The sequence below is a fragment of the Malaya genurostris genome, chromosome 1 (assembly GCF_030247185.1).
Source record: "Malaya genurostris strain Urasoe2022 chromosome 1, Malgen_1.1, whole genome shotgun sequence".
Taxonomy (NCBI): domain Eukaryota; kingdom Metazoa; phylum Arthropoda; class Insecta; order Diptera; family Culicidae; genus Malaya; species Malaya genurostris.
The window spans coordinates 58,255,874-58,283,445 of NC_080570.1; the positions used below are offsets into that span (position 1 = coordinate 58,255,874).

General features: G+C 37.3%; 1 protein-coding gene across 1 annotated transcript; it reads left to right on the top strand.

The window, feature by feature from the left end:
* Positions 1 to 122: 122 nt before the first annotated feature.
* Positions 123 to 27,572, top strand: LOC131425957 (uncharacterized). The gene is made up of 2 exons (XM_058588295.1): positions 123 to 2,398; positions 27,212 to 27,572. Exons 1-2 carry the CDS (start codon positions 123 to 125, stop codon positions 27,570 to 27,572), a joined length of 2,637 nt encoding a protein of 878 aa, XP_058444278.1.

The following is a 27,572-nucleotide window of genomic DNA, read 5'->3' on the forward strand; positions in this document are numbered from 1 at the left end:
ATCTCGAATAGATCGAAGAATTCGGTCAGCATTATAATAAGTATATGTCAGCATTATAATAAGTAGGATGCTGCTCGACAATAACTGGATGTAACACACTGGGACGCACCGTTGTTCGATTAATGGAAGCCTCCGACACCCCCGCCCCAGTCGTGCCGTCGTCGCCAGCGTTCATCAGCCGTCCCGGTCCTGTGGGCGGATGCGGTGAAGGGGGTTTCCAAACTTTTCTTCATGGCAAGTATTTATCATTTCCCAGTTATGCATGCGCTGATTCGTTCTCCGGTTCCAGTTCGATGACTTCTACTCACCGGACACTGGGACGCAATGCAGTTGGTATTATGGAAGCCTCTGATCCCCTCGCCACAGTCGTGCCATCGCAGCCAGCGCTCGTCAGCCGTCCCGGTCCAGTGTGCGAGAGCGGTGAAGAGGTCTTCCAACCCGTCGCCGCCGGCAAGTATACTAGCAACTTGCACAATTCAACAATTGACTGCCTCCCTGCTTCCAGCTCAAACTTACATAGACTACCTGCTCTTCGAAACGTTTTAAAAATTCACGTTTGTTATCAGAACGCTGGCGGTATGAATTCATGCTTGGAGAACTACCGACTAGCCTGTTCGGACGACTGTTTTGATATCATCGCATTAACAGAAACTTGGCTGACCGAAAATACGCTGTCCATACAAGCATTCGATAGCAACTACGAAGTATTTCGAACCGATCGCAGCTCCCGCAATAGTAACAAAATCATCGGTGGTGGAGTTCTTGTTGCTATTCGTCGTCGTTTGAAAGCACAACTTTTGCAGAACGCTTCTGAAAACAACGTTGAGCAGGTATGTGTGAAGATCAGTTTGAATGATAGCTCATCATTATTTCTCTGTGTGGTTTATCTTCCACCGGACCGGATACGTGACCTGTCACTGATCGATACGCATATACAATCGATAGACGAAATTACTTCCGTTCATATGCGACCTAGTGATGAAATCCTTATTATCGGTGATTTCAATTTTCCCGGCCTGAAATGGATCCCCGCTTCGGACGGTTTCCTGTATGTAGATCCGTTACATTCATCCTTCCACACTGGTATCACGAACTTGCTTGACCGATACAGTCTCAACCTGTTACGTCAAGTGAATCACGTTCAAAATGAGAATGGCAGAATACTCGACCTCTGCTTCTCGAGCCAATCCGATTGTGCACCCAGAATTATCGCAGCACCCTTTCCTCTGGTGAAATCCGTTAGACACCACCCTCCGCTCCACATTGTACTCGAATCAGATGGATCGTCGCACGACCGATATAATTCTCGCATCGTCAGCTACAATTTCAAAAAAGCCGACTACAATAGTATCATTGTTTTTCTTTCTAACTTGACCTGGAGTGAAATTCTTGACAACGACGATGTTAATCTTGCGACTCAACCCTTTTCTAACGTTATGACGTATGCAATCGATCAATACGTTCCTAAGCGAATTATCCAGCCCTCCAAACAGGCTCCGTGGCAAACCGCAGAGCTAATACGTTTGAAAAGTTCAAAAAGGACCGCATTGAAGAAATACTCGAAGAATGGCGGCTTAGTGTTTCGACAAAATTACATGCAAATAAATAAAGTATACAAAAAGACAGCCAAGCGTTGCTACTCTAACTATTTGCGCAATGTGCAAAGGAGGCTAAAGTCCGATCCAAAATCATTTTGGAAACATGTAAATGAGCTAAGAAAGGAATCGGACCTACCCTCGACAATGTTTTACGAACAACAAACTGGTTCCTGCACGCAAGAGATAAGCGATATGTTTAGGAAAAAATTTTCCAGCGTTTTTTCTAGAGAGACCTTAAGCCCGTACCAAATCTCTCAGGCGGCTCTTAATGTTCCCATATCGAGCCAGTCTTTGAATTTAATCAATATCGACATCGACACTGTACTAACGGCAATCGTAAAACTTAAACCTTCACACTCGCCTGGACCCGACGGTATTCCGGCAGTTGTCTTGAAAAGATGTTCAAGTGCAATAGTAACTCCCTTATGCCAACTGTTTCAACTATCACTCACGACCGGAGTCTTTCCCGTTATGTGGAAATCTTCCTACATGTTTCCAGTTCACAAAAAAGGAGACAAAAAGAACATTGACAATTATCGTGGAATTACTGCCCTAAGCGCCATACCTAAATTGTTCGAATTAGTAGTCCTTAAACCAATTTTCGACCACTGTAAACAATACATCGCGGAAACTCAACACGGATTCATGCCGAAACGCTCCACTGCTACTAATCTCTTATCTTTTACGACGTACATAATGGATGCTATGTCTAATGGCTTCCAAACGGATGCTATTTACACGGATCTCTCCGCAGCTTCTGATAAAATCAATCACGCTATCACGATCGCCAAACTGGATAGGCTGGGTTTCGGTTCCAGTATTCTTCGATGGATGCAATCGTATCTCTGCAATCGACGGCTGGCGGTCAAAATCAATGACAGCCTATCGCAGGAGTTCTTTGCTTTTTCCGGAATACCTCAAGGAAGCCATCTCGGTCCACTAATTTTCCTCCTTTATTTCAACGATGTAAATTACTCACTAGAAGGCCCACGACTATCTTTTGCTGATGACTTAAAGTTATACCAAATAATCAAGAGTGCAGAGGATGCTTCATACCTTCAGCGTCAACTGACCATTTTTTCAAGGTGGTGCGAGATCAACCGAATGGCTTTAAACATTAGTAAATGCTCCATTATCACATTCACTCGTAAGAAAGACCCTTTGCGGTTTGATTATTGCCTCCATAATGCTGCGATTGAAAGAGTTACTTGTGTCAAGGATCTTGGAGTTTATCTAGACGAACAAATGAATTACAAGCAGCATATTGGTTACATAGTTACGAAGGCTTCTCGTTGTTTGGGATTTGTTATGAGAATTGCTAAGCGCTTCACAGATATATACTGTTTGAAGTCGCTCTACTGCTCACTTGTTCGCTCAACACTCGAATACTGCTCGGTGATATGGAACCCTCACTATGTTAATGGTGTTCTCAGAATTGAGTCAATCCAACGACGTTTCGTTCGTTTCGCTCTTCGCAAATTGCCGTGGACCAACTCTCATCAGCTGCCGAGCTACGAAAGCCGTGGAATTCTTATCGGGCTCGATACTTTGCATGTGCGTCGTGACCTGTTCCGTGCAATGCTGATTGCCGATGTCTTGACGAACAATATCGATTGCCCAGCACTTCTTAGTCAAATCAACCTCAACGTTCGTTCCAGAGCTCTCCGCAACAACAACCTCCTCAGATTGCCTCTACGTCGTACTAACTACGGAATCAACGGTGCCGTCATTGGATTGCAACGAACCTTCAACGGTGTTTCGACGGGATTCGATTTTCATTTTTCCCGCAGCCGAATAAGCGAAAATTTTTTAAATATACTTAGAAACAATCATTAGGACTTAATTTTGTCTGTTGATTAAATAAATAAATAAATAAATAAATAAATAAATAAATAGATAAGTATCAAATCACGTAAAACTTTCTTTCGAGAGATAAATATCGTCACTAGCACATTACCCACAGAATGAAAAATAATGCTAAGACCCGAACTAGACAACGTAAACAATTCCATGCGCATCTCCTACGCATCGTACACCTTCCGTTTTACAAGCTCGTTTTGTCTGGTTAACATAGTAGTAACACGCGGATAGTCACTAACGCTTAGTCTTGCTGCAATAAAACAGTACTTACGAATACTGTTTTGAACTTCGGTTCAACTCTTTTTAAAAATCTGATTTAAAATTTAAACACCAGTAAACTATACACACTTTCAATTCAGTAATAAATATTTGCAACCAACTCAATGTCCCTTCCACTCTTTGGCTATCACAAATGAAACGAAATTTCATATTCCATACGAATAATCTGATTCACATTTACGAGCCCATCGGGCTGCACAAATCCGTAGTAGTGAGAATTGAATTAAAACATAATCGGTAGATCAAGCTCGTTTGACTCATTTCGGCATACCGATTATGACCATCCAAAAACACCAATCCTTTATTCAACGATCAAAACACAAACAGGATATCTCTCGGAAGCAATTTCATACCCCAATGCAGTGGTGGTCTATCGTTAAGCAATGGCCATAATCCGTTGATCTCGGCTGGCAAGGTTTTTACCGCACTAACCGGAGTTAGCCATTTTTTCGCCAAATCCGGGGCTCGTGATGAAATTAACCAAACACGGCTTACGGAAGCACGTTGGTGTAGTGTTGCGAAAAACGTGAGATACCGTGATAGCACTTGCACGGGATTGAATTTCGCACTTCAAAGCACATCCGCACCAAATACACTGCTCGGTTTATTACGTAGATGAACAAGAAAACTTCTCGATGCGTTCAACTGTGCACTCGAATCGAGCAGACGTTAGATTTATGGATGAAATGGATGAAAGATTTATGGGCAAAAAAAAACATTTTAGATTAGATCACGAAATTGCGAATCTTCGAATGCTAGCATCTTTGTGAGGAAGAATACACTCTTGAAACTAATTTATTGCTACTGATAGTTTAGATTGGATTCTTGCAACAACGATGTTCCCAAAGACTTCATCATTATGCGTTTTTTTTAGTAAACGATGCCTGAATCTACAAACCGTTAAACTACAAAACTGACCTAATTAGATATTAACATTCAGATTGGCAATTATTCCATTCCTGCCTAGGACAGAAACGAAAAACTTTAGAATAAATAGATTCAAATAAATTTGAATCTACTAACACATAATTATTTTTTCGCTTATTGTTCCGTACCAACCGAAGCAACTTTTTTTTTCGATGGAAGTTAAGATTTTCTTGCGGCAGAGGCATGAGAGAAGATAAGAATTGGATAAAGATTTTTCCAGTCGCAAGAACTACAACCACGGTATCCTGCACATCACCCGCCGGCCCTGCGTTGCATGATCCGCTAGTTAAGGTACGACAAAAGCAAACTAATTAAGAGCGAATGTTTTTCTCGGAAAGCAGCTTGCAGATTTGAATAATGCACTGCTTTCAGCAATGTCGATGCTTCGGATAGGATGACACAAAACTAAAGACCTCAATACAATCAAATTGTAAGAAACACGATTATTCTTAATAGGATTATGCAAATGAAAATCCGTGTCGATCGGTGGACAAGCAGACGAGGTCAATGATCTACAAGAGCCAGTTTGATAGCGACGGTTCCTGAATCATTGACATCATGGTACACTTGAAATTTATGAATCTTTTAAAGCATTATTTTGGGCCTGAGTTAATTTCGAACGAGAGGCCCTATGTTCTTTCTATTTAAAACAAAGTTGAAATGACTAATCCACGTGAAATGTTTCGTGCAAATATGACAAACGTTGGGATCGACCTGTTTAGTCCAATACGTCGCACGGCATGTGGATTATTTAGGTTAAGAAAAAGTGACAAGGGGCTACACAATGTTGGAGAAGCGATGAGTCAAGTGTATCGCTCTAGATGTAGATTATACTGAAGAATAAAAAAGATTTCACGGTAAAAAATCGACTTTTTCTTTGTTAGGCCCGGGACTTTTCATTCCATGTAGTAATCTTTGCAATCTAATTACGATTCGTGGTTGAGCAGTAAATCAATAATTGTTTTTGTGGGACCAACTATAAAGTGAATTTGATTTTTATAATCTTCCGGGTTTTCAGCTTAATTAACTAAAATAGCATTCATATTTCACAGCTTACAAAGTTCGTAAATTCATCGTTTTTTTGGCAGTCAAACTTCGGTATGGAGCTAAAACAAGAACTGACAACTTAGCCATGCTGAAAATATTTCAACTGCTGGGTTAGGAAGCGGGTCATATCACCGAAAGCCATTTCGCCGAAAGTCGTTTCGCCGAATGGGTCATTTCGCCGAAAGGGTAAATTCGACTACATCACATTAATAATTAGAATTGAATACTTGAAATCAAGATGGCTCGACGGCGGCGCCAGCTGAATTGCTCGCTGACCTGCCGTCGGAAGCGACGGCCTCTAGCATACAAACTAAAGCATACTGTAGCCGCCTCGTTTACCCGGTCTACTCAAAGCTAGTTTTATTTGCCTCAGTTAAGTCCGAACGAACGGTAGCGAGTTCGGATAGCACACGAACCAAAACGATGTGGCGAAGCTGCATTAGATATTTTTCATTTGCACTCAGTTAACTGAAAACACCGAAAATATTTTCCTGGTAGATGCACCAAAGCATTTGCTTTGGTGTTTAATTGCTAATAAAGTTACCAAGTTTCCTTGTTAATTCTGTTCTGAGGAACATGAATCAATCTGAAAAAAATATATTCAAAAGAGTATTCATTCTGAATTAAACGTGAGGAAATTAATTTATTCGTTATTTTTGATATGAGATATTTCAGAAGCAGATTTATTATCATCTTTCGTTGGTATTTATTTTGAATCAATTCAATATAAAGACAACTGAAGGATTCGACCAAAATAACCTTTCCACGAAATGTCATTCGTCGAAATTACCCTTTCGGCGAAACGGCTGTCGGCAAAATGATCCTGACACGCTGGGTTACGTGTAAGTTACAGTGATGTCAGATTTATTGATGTAAATATGCTCATATGCAGTAATTGAAGTCAAGAAAATTCAGCACTACGACAATTGTTATAGATGAATTTCACGCTAACTCAAACGTATGTTGGCAGTACCCTCTCAGATTTTAATGAAACTTGCTGTGCATAAGAACTTTGTCACAAAAAACCACTTTGCATATTTTGTTTTTTTTTTTTCAAAAATGATCTACCCTCTCTTTTAAAAAGGACCAAAGTTTTTTTTAAATTTTCTTTTAAAGGCAACCAAAAGCTGACCAATCTTACAAAAAAGTGTTGTATGAAGGATTTATACAAAATTAATCAAGTTGTTGAATAAAAACATGAAAAAAATCCTAGTCGACTCCTACACTAAGAAAAATCGCAGAAAAAAAACATTTTTGTTTTGAATTCCCCAATTACAGTCAAAAAAGTTTGCTATAAAATAAAACTGAAAAAAATCAGTTTGGACAAGGAAAAGTTTCTTTCAAGTAATTTTCTACCATAACAAAGACAATAAAAAATAGGTATAGAATTCGCTCAAACTTTAGAAAAATTTTCCGAGGCCCGGAGAGCCGAGTGTCATATTCAAATCGATTTAGCTCGATGAACTGAGCAAATATCCGTGTGTGTATGATTGTTGTGAATAAAAAAATCGAGATCTCAGAGATGACTGAACCGGTTTTGAGCAAACTAGTCGTAAATTGAAGGTCTCCCCCTCACCCTGAACACTATTGAATGTTTTTCAGATCTGATTTTTACTTTTTGAGTAATAGTTTTATGGCAAATTTTTTATATAATATCTGTTACAATTGACCTTGAAAACAGAACATGTTTATAGACTTAGATTTCGCACGGTAATAGCTATCCAACAAGAAAATGATTGATAAAATCCGTCCATTTTAACGGAGATATTGATATTTTTGTATAAGCGATTTTTCGCCTTATTCCAGCAGAAGAAGATTTGCGCGCTTGATGATAAAGCGATGTTCGGAGCAAAATGAAACACGATTTTCAATACTGTTTTATGCTATTATTTCTCAGCACCTAAAAGACTATGCACAGCACTCTCTTCATGACGTTTCGATTTTAACACTGTTCGTTTTGGCAACATAATCGTTCGAACATGACATATGTGTTAGAAAGATGGCAGTATTTTCAAATTCAAAACAGTATCATATTTATATTGATTTATATTGCTTGCAACAATAATTGCTGGAAGATCACAACTTCCTACACCCTTATACCATTCGAAGAAGTTCGTTTGTGTGTAAAAAAAAATTTCATATTTTTTTTCGGAGATGGCATAACTGATTTCTACAAACTTAGACTCTTATGAACGATCCTATGCTCCCATATAAGGTTTATGAATCTCATTTGGATCCGACTTCAAGTTGCGGAACTACAGGATTTTGTAGTAGATGGCTGAACAGATTTCGTCCATCTATCATTCAAGTAAAACGTTTTAAGGTCCCATTAAAACTGCTAGTTTTCTGATAACCAAAAAATTTGATGTGAAACACACTACGATATCTCTAAGATAACTACACTGATTTTCAAAAATTTCGAATCTAATGAAATGGTTTACAATCCATTAGGCAAATTTAACTACACCGACTTCCGAGTTCCGTTTACCGAAAGTATCGGAAATAAAGAAGCCAAAAGAAGTCCAAAACGAAAACAAAAATTCAAATTAAAATAAAATACAAAATTGGTGAATTTTATCCGATTTCGACTTCCAATTTTGAAATTACAGGGCGATGAGTTTTTATATCAAGTGTATAACTTTGCTTCCGCCGTTTTCCGATAGGTGGCTGTACCGGCTAAGGCTGATCAAAATACATAGATGATAATGCCTTTAAAGTGAGTGTGTATAGTGCCTAACGAATTGTTATCGCCGTTTTAGTGACAGTTGTTCTTGTTTTCGTATTATTCACGCTCGAAAATGTCTGTTGATGTGCCCAATTCTCGCCATTTGCGGGAAGTTTTACTTTTCTGTTACAATTCGAAAAAAAATTTCGGTGATGCTGCTGAGTAATAGAACGTGTCGGGAGTGGTTTCAACGTTTTAAAAATAGTGATTTCGATGTCGAAGATAAACATGGTGGTGGAAGAGAAAAAACCTTCAAGGATGAACAACTAAAAGCATTGCTTCTAGAAGATTCGTGCCAAACCCAAGAAGAGCTTGTCGAATCGTTAGGTGTGAGTCAGCAAGCCATTTCAAAACGTCGCAAGGCTCTGGGCATGATTCAGAAAGAAGGAAACTGGGTGCCGTTCGAGTTGAAACCGAGGGACATCGAGCGCCGTCTATTTGTATATGAGCAACTGCTTCAAAGACAAAATCGTAAATGGTTTTTACATCAAATCGTAACCAGTGATGAAAAGTGGGTTCGATACGATAATCCTAAACGCAGAAAATCATGGGGAAAGCCCGGGCATGCTACTTCGTCAAAGGCAAAACCGAATATTTACGGCGCCAAGGTTATGATTTGTATTTGGTGGGATCAGCTCGGTGTGATTTACTACGAGCTTTTAAAATCGGATGAAACCATCACAGGAGATCGCTACCGAACGCAACTGATGCGCCATAGTCACGCGCTAAAAGAAAAGCGGCTACAATATCAAGAGCGACATGACAAAGTCATCCTCCAACACGACAATGCTCACATCTCACATCTCAAAAGTGGTCAAAAAGTACTTGGAAACGCTGAAATGGGAAGTCTTGCCCCAAACGCCGTATTCCCCAGATGTCGCCCCTTCTGACTTCCACCTATTCCGTTCGATGGCACACGACCTGGCAGATCAACATTTTCAATCCTTCGAAGTTGGAAAATGGATTGCTTCATGGATAGCGTCAAAAGAGGACTCCTTTTTTCGAGCCGGGATCCGAAAATTGCCGGAAAGATGGGAGAAAGTTGTCGCTAGCGACGGACAAAACTTTGAATAATACATCTGTAAGCACTTTTTCGCAATAATGCTTTTAATTTAGAAAAAAAACGGAGGAAGCAAAGTTGTTCACCTGATAGTTCAAACCGTCAATCTTCGAAGTTGGACTCAAAACTCAAGTTTTATTTATTCGTCAAATTAATTTATGGACATTCGAACTATTTTTGGTTACACTGGTCTCTAAATACCGTTTCTGTAAGTATCATAAATAATGACAAAAACTTTAAAGAGGAACTCACTTCTACTTCTCATACGATGCTTAATCGATTGTCACACATTTAGATGGAAAGGAATAAGTGTAAGGTTTCAAACAATTTCTATATCATTGTAACATATTTTTAATACAGACATTTTACTCTCCAGATAAATACACACGGAACGACCGAAATTAGCTCTGCGCCTAATTCGTATTACTGATTTTGAATTAGTTGATTTTAACAACAAAATTTCCAAAATAACTATAAAATTAGTTAAGATTGAGAATTTACTTTGCTGAAAAAAACTCTTATTTTTAGAGAATGTGTTCAGTTGGCGAATATTCTGGACACAAACCAGCAATATTTCAATCCAGTACGAAATTCTCATTGACAACAAATTTTGTTATTAAAATCAGAAAATTTGTTTCTATTTATCTATCACCATCATTACTGAAGGACAGGACAAAGAAAACAAAAATGAAATTGGTTTAATTAACAACTTTATTAGCTAAAAACTCATGAGAAGTGTCAAAGCAAAACAATCCATTAAAAAGCTAAAAGGGACAGTCTTGTTGAAACTGCTTGCAAATTGTTTAGATGTTTTTCGCATGTGTTACGATATATCCATATATAAATTTCTAAACCGATATGTAAAAATGACGTAAACTGTTAGTGGAAAGTGTATTTATTCAGAATTTTAAGCGATTGTGCGTAATAATGTTTTTACGGGGAACAGTGAAGTGAGTTTCGAATATTGCACTCTAATTGTATATGTCAAATGATGTTTTTTGTATCTTCCAACCTTCTCGGCTACGCTGTCCGGTGTACTACTTGTATTCGGTTTTTGTTTCCGACTGCTCAAAGTTTTCAGTGAGATAGTCAATTTCGCGAAGTCGAATGAACAAAACAGCAATTGAGAAGAAAAATTTTCAAAAAGAAGTTTATGTTTCGCTTATGTCTTTTTCTCCAATACAACATCGTATTTATACCTGCCAATATAGAAAAGATAATCGTGATTGAAATTTTTTTCGGTAGTCGTGTGCCATCTAGTGGCTAGTAGTCATTACGGTGTTAACGTTTTTTCGGTGACAGAGCGCCATATAGCTGCGAATTGCAGAAACCAATTCAACCATTTATGTTGGTAATTCAAATTCAAATAGTAGCGTTCCAAGCGATAATGGCTTGGAAACAGGGAGAATTAGGCATTGTTAGTTATAAATTGAAGTTTCGATTTTAGAAATCAAAATATATATCCCCTCGAATCGATTTGCAGAAATATTTTCAGGCGATAGTGATATCGGGAATCTGTTTCAAAGTGGTCGAGCTGTAGAAGTTAAAAAGCTAACCACAGTTTGTACGGTATAATCTGAATTCTGAATTCAAACTCTTACATAGAAAACAAAGGTGTAGTCCTACGTCAAAAAGAGATGTATATAGCTCTAGCTGACAATTTTAGCAATGATTGACGATGGTCAAATTTGGGATGGCCATCTAATTTAAATTTTACTGAAACGGTTATCGAACACTGGACTTTGTAATGATGGTAATTTGTTGCCGAGATTTGATAACAAAATTCCGGATACCAAACTCTCACATAAGATAAACTCTTTCTGACTAGATACCTCTGTAGTCGAAACAAGAAATCGGATAAAGTTGTGAATAAAATTTCTAAACGAGTACTCGTTACTTGTTTGTAGACATATAAAGTCGGATCTGATAAAAAAAAACCAACAAAATAATATGTCAATTTCAGACAAACAAAACGAAGAACAATATTTGAAATTAAGATGACATGCAAAAATGAGTCCTGGTTAAGAGCAGGAACATACTGAGTTCAGTTCTTAACTGAAATATTGCAGCTTACCGGAAACCACGCAACATCTTGGCTGATTATGCCTGAAGAAAGATAATTCAGTTATCAACCTTCTAATGGAGAACCGCCCTCGGAATTATATCAATCTTAGGTCGAGAATAAAAAGTAAACCAAAACCCATAACGAATTCTCCAGAAAGACAGCAATACACATTGAATATTCGGTACAATTTGTGCCAGGGAGGAGCTCCAACGGATAATAGAAAGAATCACGAATTACCGGCATCCGGAGCAGCTAATTTCTCGAAGAATTGTTTGCTTTCATTATTTCATAAAGCTTCTCAGTCTGTCTGTCTGTCTCTCTCTCCTTTTCTCTCTGCTTCGAAGATAAAAGATCCAATTCAACCAACTCGTAGCACCATCGCGTAGCACAACAAAAGGTCCATTCAGAATGGCAGGAAGCGCCACATAAGAGCAGAAACATAGAACTGTATGGAACATGGTTGATCTTTCATATGGTTAGCTGAGACTTGGTTATTGGCACTGCTTCGCGCAATGGTTGTTTTTCACCAACTCGGAACTGTGTGGAAGCCATGGAAGAGGTAGTTGCTGCATTTCCAGTATTGCACAGTTCCCGAGACCCGTTCTCACACAGCACTGTCGCATATTAAGGTGATTGAAGTAATGGAATCAATTAGAAACAAAATTAATTCAATGTTTTCTCGTACTGATAGTAATGAATAGATGAACTAAAATTGTACACAAATAGTTATAGTATAGGTTTCTCATTCCACCAGCTATCGCATGAACCACCCTAACGATGTTTCCGCACACTTTACAAACTGACTGGTGGAGAGGAAACAGCCACGAGAGGATCGCAAATGGTATGGTGATAGTTGAAAATTACATGCTTTTATGGCATATGATAGCCTAGAATTATCCGGTGATTTCTTTTCAATTTACAAATGATTTTTTCTGTTCTGAACGAATGAATAAAAAAAATAAAAGTTCTCTCCTCGGCCGGGACCACGAATAGGAAGAGTGTTCGCGTAATGTAAGGCCCCACCATCGTTCCCATGCTCTTCGTCTTAACATACAGCAGGAACATTCAAATTCAACGGTCGAACGGAGGCTGATGCGGGGGCTTGAACTTCGCCCAGCGCTAAACCGAAAGGGCAAATCAATCAAGTGTACAACGGATTATACGGCGAATACGATGTTCGACGGATGCTTTAATGATGAAATGGATTGCACTGATCCGGTGCGGTACTTGCCCGTTCAAATGTACAGTTAGCAGCACTCCGGATTGTTGGTCGGTGCGGTTTTTCTCGTTATGACGATAAAATGTTGAGTCATTGAGTGATTTTTCCTAGTGTTTTACTAATGTTCGCTTTAAATCAGTCCAATGACCTTCCGATCAAATTCCCAACGATGAACGTTTTGGAACAGATTTTGCTCAAGAAGGGAAACATTTTTACCTAAAATGTGCCTCTTCAAACTCAGCATTAATTCTCACATTATCACTCGTCAATTTGATGTTTGGGCGTTAATACGACTGACTCTTGGGCGCCTTGACCAAATTTGCGGAAGAGGGATAAGTTTGTGATCGGGAGAAAAAATCAATAATTTATGATTAAATTTTGAGTGGTGAGAGATATCCGTAAAGACGGTAAATAGCTCAAAAATTAGTTTACTCGGACATGGATAATTGAAATCACATCCGGGCCAAAGTTGACAGATTATGATTATGTTGAAAAATTACTAAAATGGTGTGAAGAATTTAAGAGACCGAAGCTATTGTTTTGATCTAGGACCAGATATGATAACTAGCTATTTTTTTTCAAAAATCTGTGCTCGAACCGAAAACCAGTCTGAGCAAAATCTGTGCACTCTTCCCGTAACATCATTACTGATTGGAAACATTTTGGTGAGCAAATATACGAGGTCTCGATACTTTCAAACGCTCTGTTGGAATTCTCTTTCGTCTGTGTTATCCCCAGCAAATTGAAGACTTATAAGGGCACATTGCCAGTTTCTGATCGATTTCAGAAATCTGTTTCATTCTTTAAAATCAGTGAACCTGGCATCTTTGCAAATGGCTTCTTATTCTACTTACTCTTTGATGCTTCTCATGACCCCTTCCGAAATATTAACGATACACCCAAATTAAAATTCACGTTAAATTTACATGAAAAATCACGTAAAATGGTTCCAAATGTTAAACTGAATATTTTACATGACGAAAATGAATGTTTTGCGAACATCCCTTTAAAAAAAGACACTATATTAACAAGATATCCAGCTCTCACATTTCCCGAACAAATCATTGGCAACATCCTTTATTGCGAACATGGCGCCCTCAGGCGAGTCCGCATCGAATCTCGTACATAGAAGTAAGGGAGAGAAATGTCAAATTCGTGCGCACCAAAATAGCAACACTACGCACCCTTACAATTGTCATGATATGTTGAATATGATGCCGTGCGATGGCTTTGCTGAACTGAAGATTGATTTCGCACTAAGCTGCCAGGGTCTGCTTAAAATTAATAGAATCATCACATACCCGCTTGCATGTGCCTGACAGATTTACCCCCAGATGCCTAACAACGTCTGTCAGAAGATTTTGCGGAATGCTGACAAAATTACGGCAAGAGTCTGGCAACAATGCAACAATCGTTTCCTGAAGTCAATCTCGTCTAGCGGTTATTAATGGTTCTGTTTCTGCCGGATTTTGTCCATACAAGATTGCCAGGATCGTTTTGAATCGGTTCTTCATTTTTAGTGCCTTTGGTTTTAGTTTTTTTCATAAGAAATTTGAAAGAAGGTTTTTGCACTACCACATGCGAAGCTTCTTCTCTCAAAATACCAGTATTTTAATTTCATTTGTGTGATCTTAAGACTCAGACGTTTTCATTTTTGGATATACATGCAGGTTTGACGAATATCAAATAAAGTGGAACAGAAAATTAGACGGAAAAGCAATCTTGTAACATGTCACGTGGCGAGAGAATGACACAATTTCGCCTGCAAAATTTTGACAGCTGTTGGAATCTTGTTTGACTTCTGCCGGCTGCCAAAATTTCTCACAAGCGGGTAAGGTTTACATGAATTGTTCAAACGTCAAAAATCTACTTGAATTTCCGGTGTGAAAAATTCGATTTTGAAAATGGCGAACAATGAGTTCTTGAAGTGTAAGTAGTTTGAAAATTTGCAAGAATTTCTTTTAATTACAATTTTTTATTACAAAACAAAAAGAATTGTAATTTTTTTTACATTAATATTTCAAATATGATGAATCGACCGAACAGGTATTTTGCAATAATAATTTCTTCGGCTTTAGCGTTCTGTTAAATAAGAACGGCTGTTATATACTGCCCGACGTTTCGACCACTGGTTATGGACTTTTTCAGAAGATCGTGCTTATCGATTGATGGCGTTTTTTCAGTCATTGAACTTATAGGCTATTTTTCTGAAATAAATGTTTTATTTTCTATGGCAAGAATCCTATTGATTTACATGAAAATTTGAGGATTCCTCGCAACTTCAACCATTATTTAAAATACCAATTCCCAAATTTCAAAATGTGATATGAACTGGTATGTAAATGTGATATGAACACTAAACTAGATTTTAGCAATGAACACGAAATGGAATGAAACTATTAAACTAATTAAGCCGTACTTCAATCGTCAAACATAAAATCAACATGGTAACTTCCGAAACCAAAAGCAAACAAAGAGAAATCATTTGTAGTTAAGCCATTTTTTGTTAGGATAGAATTATTAAACAAAAATTTGCACTCTGTTTTCTCGGAGATGATTCAAATCAAATACTCTATTGTTCATGGAACTTAATGTTAAAAAATCTTCCATGGGTAGGTTAATGTTTTATTAACTGTTTTGCAAACGAGTATAAATTGTATTTATCCAATTACAAAAACGTGTTTAATCCACCTAGCAGTGAGATGATACCTTTTTTATCAATCCGCATGTGTTTTTTGCATGAATATTCTTCGGTGTTTAAGTTTTCATGAAATTATTTTAATGACCGTCGTTTTAAGCGACAATTTGAGATTTTAATCACTCATTACTCTAAAAAAATCTAAAAGTGTGACAATCGATTAAACATTCCATGATATGACGAAGTAAGTTCTACTTTAGAGTTTACGGTATTTTAAGGTACTTCCAGAGCCGGTATTCAGAAACCAGCATAACCCAAACCGATTCGCATGGCCATATGACGAATAAATTACAACAGTTTTGAGTCCAACTTTGAAGCTTTTCGGGATTATCATCTTCTGTATCGCTTCGAATTTTAAAAATTCATCATCATGTAATTCGAGAACCGGAAATCATAATTGGATAAAATTAATTAATTTTTGTATGTATGTATAAAATAAATTAATTTTGTATAAAAGTTTATTTTAATTTGAATTTTTGTTTCTGAAATTTGATTAGGCTTTTTTTGAGAAAACGATTGAGCTTTGAGAAACGATATTATACTGGAACCGGAATTCTAAAATCGGTATGACCGAAGTCAGATAAATTCACCTGAGTATGGCTGTATAGTTTACATTTGTTTCAAAATATTTGAAAATCAGTGAAGACATTTTTGAGAAATCATAGCACGAATTAAATTTTTAGGTGCCTTCTGAATCGACAACTGAATACCACTAAAACTGGAAAAAGTAATTTTTTTATCGAGTATCCAAATCTGCTAACCCGATAAACCTGATTAATTTATGTGGAATAGACATTTCTATACCAATCACCCTGTATCCCCGAAACCGGAAGTTGGATCTGATTGAAGAGCAAGATGTTTTATAGAATCTTGAAACTTTTCATTTGAATCTTAGATGATTCTTAGATTTCATTTGAATCTTAGATCGGTTCAGCCATCTACGAGAAGAATGAGTTACACAATTTTGAATTCGTTTCACATATCATCCTGTAGTTCCGGAACCAGAGGTCGGAACCAAACATAATTTGGGAACTTTGTTTGGGAGCATACGACTTTTCGTATAAATCTGAATTTGTAAAAAAGAAATTTTCCGAGAAAACTGAGTGAAATTATTTGCCACACACGCATTTGCTGATCTCGACGAACTGATTCGAATGGTATATGGATGTTATGTTCTTCCAGCATTTATTGTAAGTAGTTTAAAACAATATAAATAAAAACAAATCTGCCATCATCAGGTTTATATATGTCATATTCGAACGATTATGTTGCCAAAAACGAGCCGTGCTAATCGGTCCCAGGCTAAATGTCATGAAAAAGGATGCTGTACACAGTCTTTTTGGTACTTAGAAACAATTGTATGTAACAATAAAAAAATCGTGTTTTCCGTTGCTCCCAAGCATTTCTTTATCATACAGCGCTCAAAACTCCTACTACTGGAATAGGGGGAAAAGTCGTTTACACAAAAATTTCGATATCTCCGTTAAAAATGGACGGATTTTAACAATCTATGGCTTATTGGATAGCTATTACCGTGCGGAATCTAAGTCTGAAAATATATTCTGTTTTCAAGGTCAATTGTGACAGATACTGTCAAAAAACTGAAAATTTTGACATAAAACTTCGTATAACTCAAAAAGTAAACATCCTATCTCAAAACCATTCAATAGCGTTTTGGGTGACGGGAAGACCTTTCATTTGTGACTAGTTTGATCAAAATCGGTTCAGCCATCTCTGAGATCTCGACCTCTTAGTTGACAACACACATACAAACACACACACACGGACATTTGCTCAGCTCGAGCTGAATCAATTGGTATATGTCATTAGGCCCTCCGGGCCTCGGAAAATTTTTCAAAAGTTTGAGCGAATTCTATACCTATTTTTTATATGTATAAAAAAAGGTAAAACCGATTGAAAGTAAATGAATGTTAGACAAAAGTTCCACGGAAATGATCATTTCGACATGCAATAGAATGAATGAACATTTTATTCTTTTTGTGTTTGTCATTTCTACTAATAATCATTTCCATGACGATAGTAACATAAAAAGCAAATTCAGTAAAATCCCTATCACACAGCCAGTTTATGCGCTATTTTCAATTTTAATTTGGCACAATCAAACGCTATTCGCATGAAATTCTTGCATAAAATTCTGTATAGAAGTAAGTGGAGCGCAGAATTTGCCTTACTTAGCTGACCTAGCATACGCAATGTTGATGTTTGCTGTGCTTACTGGTTTCGTCAGACCAGCAAAGTCATGAGCTCCTGTTACTTTTATGGGTAAATTATTTGATGAGCAAATGAAGTTATTTTGATTTTCGTTTTCCAGTACATACTCATCTTAACCATGGTATTATTGACCCATAATATAATAGTTTGAAAAGAATTTGATCTTGAACTTCACTACAACCGAACCTATGTTTGACAGTTTTGAAGAATCCAATCAGTGTGGTTACCAAGAGATGTCGTGATGGTTGTGAAATAGCCCGTGTATTTAGCAAATTTTGGGCGATGTTTTCAATTTGCATGAGTTTGAGCGATCTCAGATGATAAAATCTTACAAATATGGGTAAAAAATGATTAGTCACGTCTTGTCATAAGAAGTATGATTCAAATCTGTCCTGTAAACTTAAAAATCAGGAATGTAATTTTAAATTATCAGTTAAGTTATTCATATTTAATTCAGGTGATAAAACATGATGAAACATTGATAATTTTAGATTCGATCTAGATCCAGTCGTATAAACTTAGAATTTGTCGAACGTCCTACGATTTTGCATAAATATAAATAAAACGTACCACGAAGAGCTACTGAGTCGTTAAAAATCTAAGTTTTTACAACATTTTTACATGTTTTTGTAAATTACACTGCGGTCTTTTTTGAAGCAGCTTCTATCACGCGGATTTTCCAAGTTTGTACGCGGATTTCTGAAAGTATGTGGTTATCTGAAGTTACACGTTTTTTTGTGCGAATTTTTTTCATGTCAGCTTTCTAACACAAGGAAAATTTACGATTTTTGTCAAAAAATAGTGTTCGACATTACACCAGATCTCGACGTTTCAAGCATTTCTCTGACAATTTTTTTATTTGAAAATTTTTTTTTCGTTTCAGAAATCTCAAATTTTTCTTGGTCACAAAGCCGACGTTTTTGAAACAAATTTTTGTCGAGAGAACAGCAGATCTCGATGTTTCATTTTACAACACTATAGGTCTTTTTTTAACGCGTATCCGCCGCGTAAAAAAACCTTAGTGTACTAACATAAATGTGGTAAATATCATGATTCATGAAAAAAATTACAATTTTTCAAAATCTTCAAGCCAAATGTTAAAATAATCACACCTGCTTAGTTGAAACCTCGTCACTTGAGCAGCGCATCTATCGCAAAAAAGTTGGCTGGATAACTAGGATTAAGTATTGAATTTAACACAAGTAAAAAAAAGAACATGTCTGTTTTGCTTACCCCAAACGCCTGACAGCGTCTGCCAAAAGGTTTGGCCGGAATGCTGGCAGAATTACGGCAAGAGTCTGGCCACAATGCAACAACCGTTTCCGGCAGATAATTTCGCCTAGCGATTATTAACGATTTTTGCCATACAAGACTGGCAGAACCGTTTTGAATCAATTCTTCCTATCAAGCGCCTTTGGTTTTATTTTTTCCATTAGTAGTTTAAATGAAGGGCAATAACATCGTTATTGCACTACCAAACATGATATGCAAAGCTTATCTTCTCTCGATATACCAGTATTTTCATTTTATTCACTTGTTCTCAAGACTCAAGACTTCATTTTTGGATGTACATGTAGGATTAACGAATATTAAATGAAGTCGAACACAAAAATAGAATGAAAATAAATCTTGCAACACGGAACGAATGACGCAATTTCGCCTGCAAAATTTTTACAGCTGCCGGAATCTTGCCTGACTTCTGTCGGTTTACATGAATTGACCAAACGTCAAAAATCCACGTGAATTTCCGGTGTGAAACATTTCATTTTAAAAATGGCGAACAGTAAGTCCTTGAAGTGTAAGTAGTTTGAAAATTTAAAAGAGTTTTTTTTAATTACAATTTATTATTACAAAACAAAAAGAATTGAAATTTTTTTACATTAATATTTCGAATATGATGAATCGACCATACTTCCGTGTCTTCGTCTTTAGCGGTCTGTTAAATAAGAACGACTGGTATATGCTGCTCGACGTTTCGACTACTGGTTATGGACTTTTTCACGAGATCGTTCTCATCGATTGTTGGTGATTTTTTCCGTCATTGAACTTATTTTGCTGTAATTTTTCTGAAATAAATGATTTATTTTCGATGGCAAGAATCCTATTGTTTTAAATAAAAATCGTCAAACTTTTTCGAATAGTATACGTGTGTAAGAAATTGTGTTCTTCCAACAATTATTGCTACAAGCAGTAAACATCAATAAAAATATGAAATTGTTTTGAATTTGACAATACTGCCATCTTTCTAATACATATGTCATGTTCGAACGATTATGTTGCCAAAAACGAACCGTGCTAAAACCGAAACGTCATGAAAAAGGATGCTGTGCATAGCCTTTTAGGATCGAAGAAACAATTGTACAAAACAGTATTGAAAATCAAGATCTTTGTTTTATCATCAAGCACGTAAAACTCCTACTACTAAGGGGAAAAGTCACTTACACAAAAATATCGATATCTCCGCTTAAAATTGATGGATTTTAACAATCTTAAGCTTGTTTGATAGCTAATACCGTGCGGAATCTAAGTCTGAAAACTCGTTCTGTTTTCTGTTTTTGTGACAGATATGTTTCTGTTTTTGTGACAGATATTGTCAAAAATTTTGACATCAAACTTCGTATAATTCTAAAAGTAAACATTCGATCTCAAAAACATTCAATAACCTTCAGGGCGACGGGTATACCTTTCATTTCCGACTAGTTCGATCTAAATTTGATATCTTGACCTCTTTGTTGACAACACACATACAGACACACACACGAACATTTGCTCAGTTCGTCAATCTGAGTCGATTGGTATATGGCACAGTTTGAGTGAATTCAATGCCTTTTTTCTATAGTTACAAAAAGCGTAAAACTGCGAAAATGTTACCGCAGAGACGGGACTTGAACCCGTAGCTCCTAACCGGGGAAATTCACAGTTTTCATTACATAATTGCATTCACATGTCAATTTTCCAATCTGGTTTCCCTGATAGCTACTGATCATATTTAATCGAATATAAGTTTCAAACTTATCCCTAATTGTATCCTAAATCATAAGGTGATCTGATTAATAGAACAAAATGAGCCTCATGAATGAATTTATGTCACCTCACCATCATGTATCACAATACTCACCTCCGATAACGATAAAAGGAGCATTCAATATTTTCTTTTCCATTCAAAGTTGGCTATCAAGTAAATTGGTTCTCACCAGAACGGCCAACGATTTAAACATTTAGGGGTAAGCCAAATTTTGTGCTACACTCCAAAAAAAATTGAATTTTATAGGTGACTTAATCCTTCATACGATGTAATTCATAAAGACCTAATTGGTCAAATGACGGAAGATTTTATTTGTAATGACTTAATGTTAGATGAGCTTGAATATTACTGGTTCCGACTGTCACTTGCGTTCTGCTAGCAGGTGCGACTGTATGAATTTAAATGCACCTTTTACCAGCCAAGCAGATGCATGCTTCTGTGGCTCAGTCGATTAACAGACGTACTTGCGATACAATGATTCTCGGTTCAAGTCGCGGCGGTTGCTATTAGTATTTTTTTTATTTCAATGAATTTCATGCCATGGAGTCTTGGACACAATATTAAATGTTCTTCGACGTAAATTTGGGTGAACTGCGACGCTTCATTTATGTGCATTTAATAAGATGTAAAATACAGGTTTTTTTTAAAGTATGTAGGGCACATAACCGTTTTTATTACTTTTACGTTTCGCCTTTGACTCATCAGTGCAGAGCAGTTCAAATTGAACTAGTAATAGTAATAACAACGATTTGAAGGTTATTCTTCATGGCAACTATAAATTCTTATGTTTGTCACACCATTTTTCATAAGATACAATGAGTTTACAAAATATACTCACAACGACTACACATATTTTTCGTCAAATATGCTGTAATACGGAAACGGTTGCTCTATACTGAAGGCACAATCGAGGTGTACGAATACAAATTTCATAAAGTTATTCAACTTAATATGCTCAACCAAAACATACAAGGTGAGATGAAAAAACTGCAACCAACTTCAGACTGCTGTCATTTCTAAACCGCTCGTCCCACAGCTGTCAGATTTATTCTAGTGACAGCTCATTATATTATTTACAAGCGCACAAAAGCATTTTGGTGGGAATTTTTCAGAAAAAAAGTTATTTGTGATGGAATTCAAGTGTGATAGTGTGATTGCTTTGCATTTGGCTGGAAAACCACAAGTGGCTATCGTTAGAGCCCTCCAGCATTTAAAAGTGAATAAATCTTTTGTGTCTCGTACCATCGCTCGTTACCGTGATACTGGTAGCGTAGCCCGACGTCAAGGAAGTGGACGAAAAAAAACAGCAACATCGGCAGAAATGGTTCGAAAAGTGAAGAAGCGAATTGAACGAAATCCGCGTCGCAGTGGCCGAAAAATGGCTCGTGAGCTGAACATATCGCAATATGCCATTCGGCAAATATTGAAAAATGAGCTTGGACTAAAGCCATTGAAGTTCCAAAAAGTGCAAGATCTTACTGATGCGCAAAAAAAAGTTAGACTCGAAAAAGCTAAAGAGTTGCTTCGCTTGGCCGAAAGTGGTGAACTGCCGAATTTGGTTTTCTCCGATGAGAAACCATTCGTTATCCAGCAGTTTGTAAACAAACAAAATGATCGTGTTTACTTGCCAGAGAGGTCAGCTGAAAATTTGCAACTTCGGTTGGCCACCAGAACTCAAAAGCCGGCCATTGTGATGGTGTGGGCCGCCATAACAGCCGATGGTCGCTCGCCGCTCGTATTCATCGACCGTGGGGTCAAAATAAATGCGCAAATCTATCGCGAAAATATTTTGGAGGGAGTTCTGAAGCCCTGGGCACGCAAACATTTCGGCCGCAGACCTTGGACATTCCAACAGGACTCAGCACCATCGCACTCAGCACGCGCCACCCAAGAATGGTTAAGAAATGAGGTTCCTCGCTTCATTTCCACCGCACAATGGCCACCAAAATCTCCGGATGCCAATCCGTTGGACTATTGTGCCTGGGGTATTTTGGAAAGCAAGGTTGGCACTAAAAAATACCAAAGTGTCGATCATCTCAAGCAAGCGCTTCGCCGAGAATGGGACAAAATACCGCAGAGCCACTTTCGGGCAGCGTGTGATGGTTTCATTGGCCGTTTGAAGGCCATAGTTCGTGCCAAAGGTGGCCAATTCGAACAAATCTAAACCGATTCTCAAATTTGATGTTATTTCCGACATTTTTTGCTTTCATTCAATAAAATTTAAAAAAAAAATGAAAAAATTATGGCGTTTTACTTTGTTGCAGTTTTTTCATCTCACCTTGTACACAAACTCTTCGACATAATCATAGATGTTGTTGTCTTTAGAGAATTCATTAGTTTTAAAGTCGTTTAAGAATTGATAATACACTCCATCATTACTTTGGTTCAATTGGAGCCAATAAGTTTCTGGAACAATTCTTAGTGAAAATAGGATTGCAATGATTCTTTACGCTTGCGCAGTGTGTTTAAACCGTGCCAAGGATTTGCTATCATCATTCAAGCCCGCATGTACACTTAATGAATGCAGTATTTTTTCAATGGTTATGGTTTGTGTACATATTTTCACCGATTTATATCGTCACGCCACACCGATTATCAAAAAATAACATCTTTTGCAAATACCGTTTCTGGCAAAAAAAGAAGTAGGTACATATAATCCTATTTCATCAGTGATTTTATGATTGAAGACAAAACGTAAGGAATCCGTATCGCCATATTTGGTTAGGGATTTTGACAACATTCCGTAAGCATCCCGGCGGATAGATATCAAACGGGGATCTTTCATTCTCATCCATTTGTTTTCGCATGATCGTTGCGAATGCCGGCTGTGACTGTAACCAACGAACATCAGTGCCGTAAAATCCTCCAAAATCCCATTCGCTGTACCTTTTGTTACATAAAATGCGATTACGATGACAATTGCAATCGAATCGGCTTTCAATAACGTTTTACGTAAACAGATCTCACCGGGAGCTTGTAAACAGAATATTCGTGCATTTCAGTCAAAGCTAAAATTTGCCGGCCTGTTTGCCAGTTGTCATGGTTCGGTTTGGATCCTATCCTGCTTTGACAAACCTAATTTAGCCGAATCCATAATAACAATAAATAGAATTATGAAGGAAATGGGATATGAATGGAACTTTGTAATGCGTGCTTCTTTGACCAGCCGACTTCGTCGCTCCGTTTTTGGTTCTGCTCCTCCCGGCCGATAACAATGATGGCAATATTTTTACTTCTCAATTTGTACCTAGAGCAGCTTGCAATCACCGCCGTGAACGGTCAAACCCGACAGGATGCCATGATGATTGTACGTGAGTAATTTGGAAAAGGAAAACTTTTGTCTCGCTCTAAACAGATTGTCATTCGGTTTGCACGTACATATGTATCAAATCGGACTTAACCTGAAACCGAACAAGAATTCGACTTACTCTCTCAACTGTAAAGTCTTAAAGACTTGGAGTAAAAAAAAAACTTGACCCATGAGCATACGTTTCCTGTTTCTGTGTGTACCGTTTCCTTCCATTCATTCATGGTTGCTCGAAAATCCTGTTTCTGCCTTTCTTTTCCTTCTAACAGTAGAAAACATAAAACACATTTCGATTCGCTCAGCTGCATACTTTAAGAATGAAAACAATAAGAAACTCTAATCGTATTTGGGTGTTTTTTTCTTATCTCCGCCTTCGCATTTTATTACGAAGGCTAGATTTTATAATCTTTTTTATCCGTTCACCTTTTTTTTCCTTGGGGTTCGGACCCGTGTCAAGGCAAACCGTTGCATGAGTAATAGCCGTCACCAAATTTGTTTCCAGTATTTAGGTTTTCGGACTTGACAACATGTCTTGTCCTTCTTACGGTGGATTATGATTTCGGTTTCCTGGGTTTCGTTCGATGTAATCGCAGGCTCAACATGCAGCGAAGGTCGGATCTATCGGATTCCCATCTGCGATAACGCAGTGGAGGTTTTTGAATTTCCGATTTGTGAAATAATGGAACTTATTATTGCTTTTCTGGAAAATGGATTAACCTCAACTCTGACTAACATTAAGTAAAAACAAAACATCTTCGAGAGTTTTATTGCCAATCGAAAGCATTTGGCACAGCCGAAACGGAAATAAGATTTACGGTCACTAATTTACAGGTAATAGTAGCGCAAATTGCTTTAAACCATTAATCCGCTCCAGTCTGCTACTCTCCGTGTATTTCGATAATAAATCTCACTTTTGACCATTTTTCACATTAGACAGAATACCTGGAACGCGAACAGAAGAATTCAAAAGTTGAAAGACATAAAACGTGAGCTGCTTACGGCGAAAAAAGCAGACATCTCAACGGGAAATACAGGCCGTATTTTGCTACCAAATTGATACTTTGTCAGTGGAGGAGTAGAAATGATTGGCGTTTCCAAAATAATATACGGTTCAAAAACATTGTATTACTTCTAAATACAACTCTAGCGAGAGCAAAAGAACTCAAAATTAAGATGAAATGATCGTGGCTAACCAGAAAAACTAAAAAGACAATAAATCAAACTTGCATCCTTAGTGAACCCTCCTGCTTTTACGGGTTCTCATTTGCCTTTTTCGTTGGAAAATAAAAACCCAAGGCAAGATCGTGTAGAGTGTCGGGTTTCAGGATCAAATGAATACGGTAGATCTCACAATCCGGGTTTCAAATGTTATTCGAATGATATCTGCATTGTCTCTGCAGCACAGAATGAAGTACAATTTCCGGTTCCCACAAAGCCGTAAGCTGGTTTGAGTGGGCAAAGTAAGAAAACATTTATTGTTGATCAAATTAATTTAATATTATTTGCATTTTCTGAATATTCCCAATTTTACACGCATTCGATAAACCAAAAACATGTGAATAAATTTCTGATAGCTGTCGTACAATGCTTATCGAGGTGGAAGAAAATTCCTTAAAGAACTATGCAAAATTTGGGCTCGATTGGTAATAGCCTGTCCGCACTACACCGGGACGACCGGGACGGGACCGTCCGGGACTATCCGGGATGTTTTTTTCCTCATCGGCGATGACTGAGCTGCCGGCGTGTGCATGTATTGGAATCCCGGACCCGGGATAAAATCCATTTGCTTGCCGCCGATATTCCTCACCGAGTTTTTCGCACCATGCCGACAGCCCACACAGAAAGAAAGTGAATTGAGAGAGCAAGAGCGAAAGGAAGACCGAAATGAATCCAAATCGTTTCATTGATATTTCTTAGCTTAATTGATTGATTGATTTAGTTAATCATCAAGAGTCCTTACAATCGAGTAATGTCATTATAATTAGCCATTACATTACATTTTAGGATGGTGATTTTTTAATTGTTGCTACTCATTACATATTGAATTACACTACTGATCCTCGTCTATGGTTCCCTATTGATTATGTTATCATTGAATTAAATAGAAATGTTCATGGTTCATTGTACATCTATTCGAAAAACTATTTTAAATAGAATAAATAAATGGTAGTTCAGTCTTATTATTATTGAAAGGTTTGGTCTGAAGGAACTAGGCTTATTTTGATTTACAGCAGCGCCGCTTTTACGTAATAATGGGCTCGGGAGCAACATATATTTATGTGCTTATTACTAAGACCGTGGACACGTGCCCCACTGTCTCTCTTATTATTGTTATTATTAGAGATTGGAATTAATATGAAACAACGCAAGAAACAAGTACAATGTTTTACTTCAATTCGAATCCACTGCCATTCATTATTAATAAAGCTATAAAGTGATAATGTGACGAAACTTCTTTACAAGCACAGTTACTTGTTGTATCTGAGATGTTTTAATAAATGTACTTATAGAGACAATAGGTATTTTTAACAATGGAGACGTCTACTAAACATGAGGATTTAATTTAACCATATATTATGATTTTAAATTTTTTATTTTAATAAATGTTTATTGTTTGATTTATGAATAGAAGCTCTAGACTTAAGTAAAAAGAGGTGCGTGACAAACGAAGACTTTTACCCGCGAAAGACAGGATTTGGAGGCAGCCAACGGGTAGATTTAGTTCATTCCACTAACTAGCGTCTTGACTCGTACTATGGCAGCAGTTTTGGTATTTCAGGTAGCCTTAAAAAAACTGTTACATCCGGCAACTCTAGGAAGCCAGAAATACTTCTAGATTAGTATGCGGTGCAAACGGCTGTTTGAAATCGATTTATTTTCCCTATATTTCTCTGTATTCAGATGACAATGATTTTGCAGGTTTGAGTACAATTGTTTAACGGTTCGGTTAACCAACCTTGAAGAAGGATAAGGTCCAGACTATGTCAATTTTCAACATTCATTGAATTTTCTTTCACTTATTCAAATCAAATTGGATACAGTGGTTCCCCAACCGCCGCTTATAAGAATTAAAACTGATACATTGATGAAAGTTGTAATAAGCAGACCAAAATACTAGTATCTGCTTCTGTTACATCTGTTGATTATATATAAATATTTCGATTTGCAGTGACTTTAACAGCGAAATAACACAAGACATGAACAACACGATTGACACTCCTTATAACTACGACGACGCTGACGATAAAAACCCTTACAATAGTTCAATTAATGGAAGCGGAAACAGTGGCGACGATAAAAACTCCTACAATACTTCAATCAATGATAAGAAAATATCTGAAAATATCACCATTGATACCAACAATATCACCAATATGAACACGCCTACAAGTGAAGTCGTTAAAACAGTATTCAATACCATCAACAACAATTTTATGGAAATAATCAATCTCAGCGACATAACATCCAACTTAAACTATAATCATATAATATATGGAAGCTCCCCGAAAGCTTTTTCCAACTTCAAATAA

Bases quoted from the DNA above. Each gene is read 5' to 3' on its own strand.
- LOC131425957 (XM_058588295.1), top strand. From the start codon at position 123: ATGGAAGCCTCCGACACCCCCGCCCCAGTCGTGCCGTCGTCGCCAGCG. The intron at 2,399-27,211 runs GCTGGGTTTCGG...TTCGATTTGCAG, and splicing joins ACGATCGCCAAACTGGATAG to TGACTTTAACAGCGAAATAA.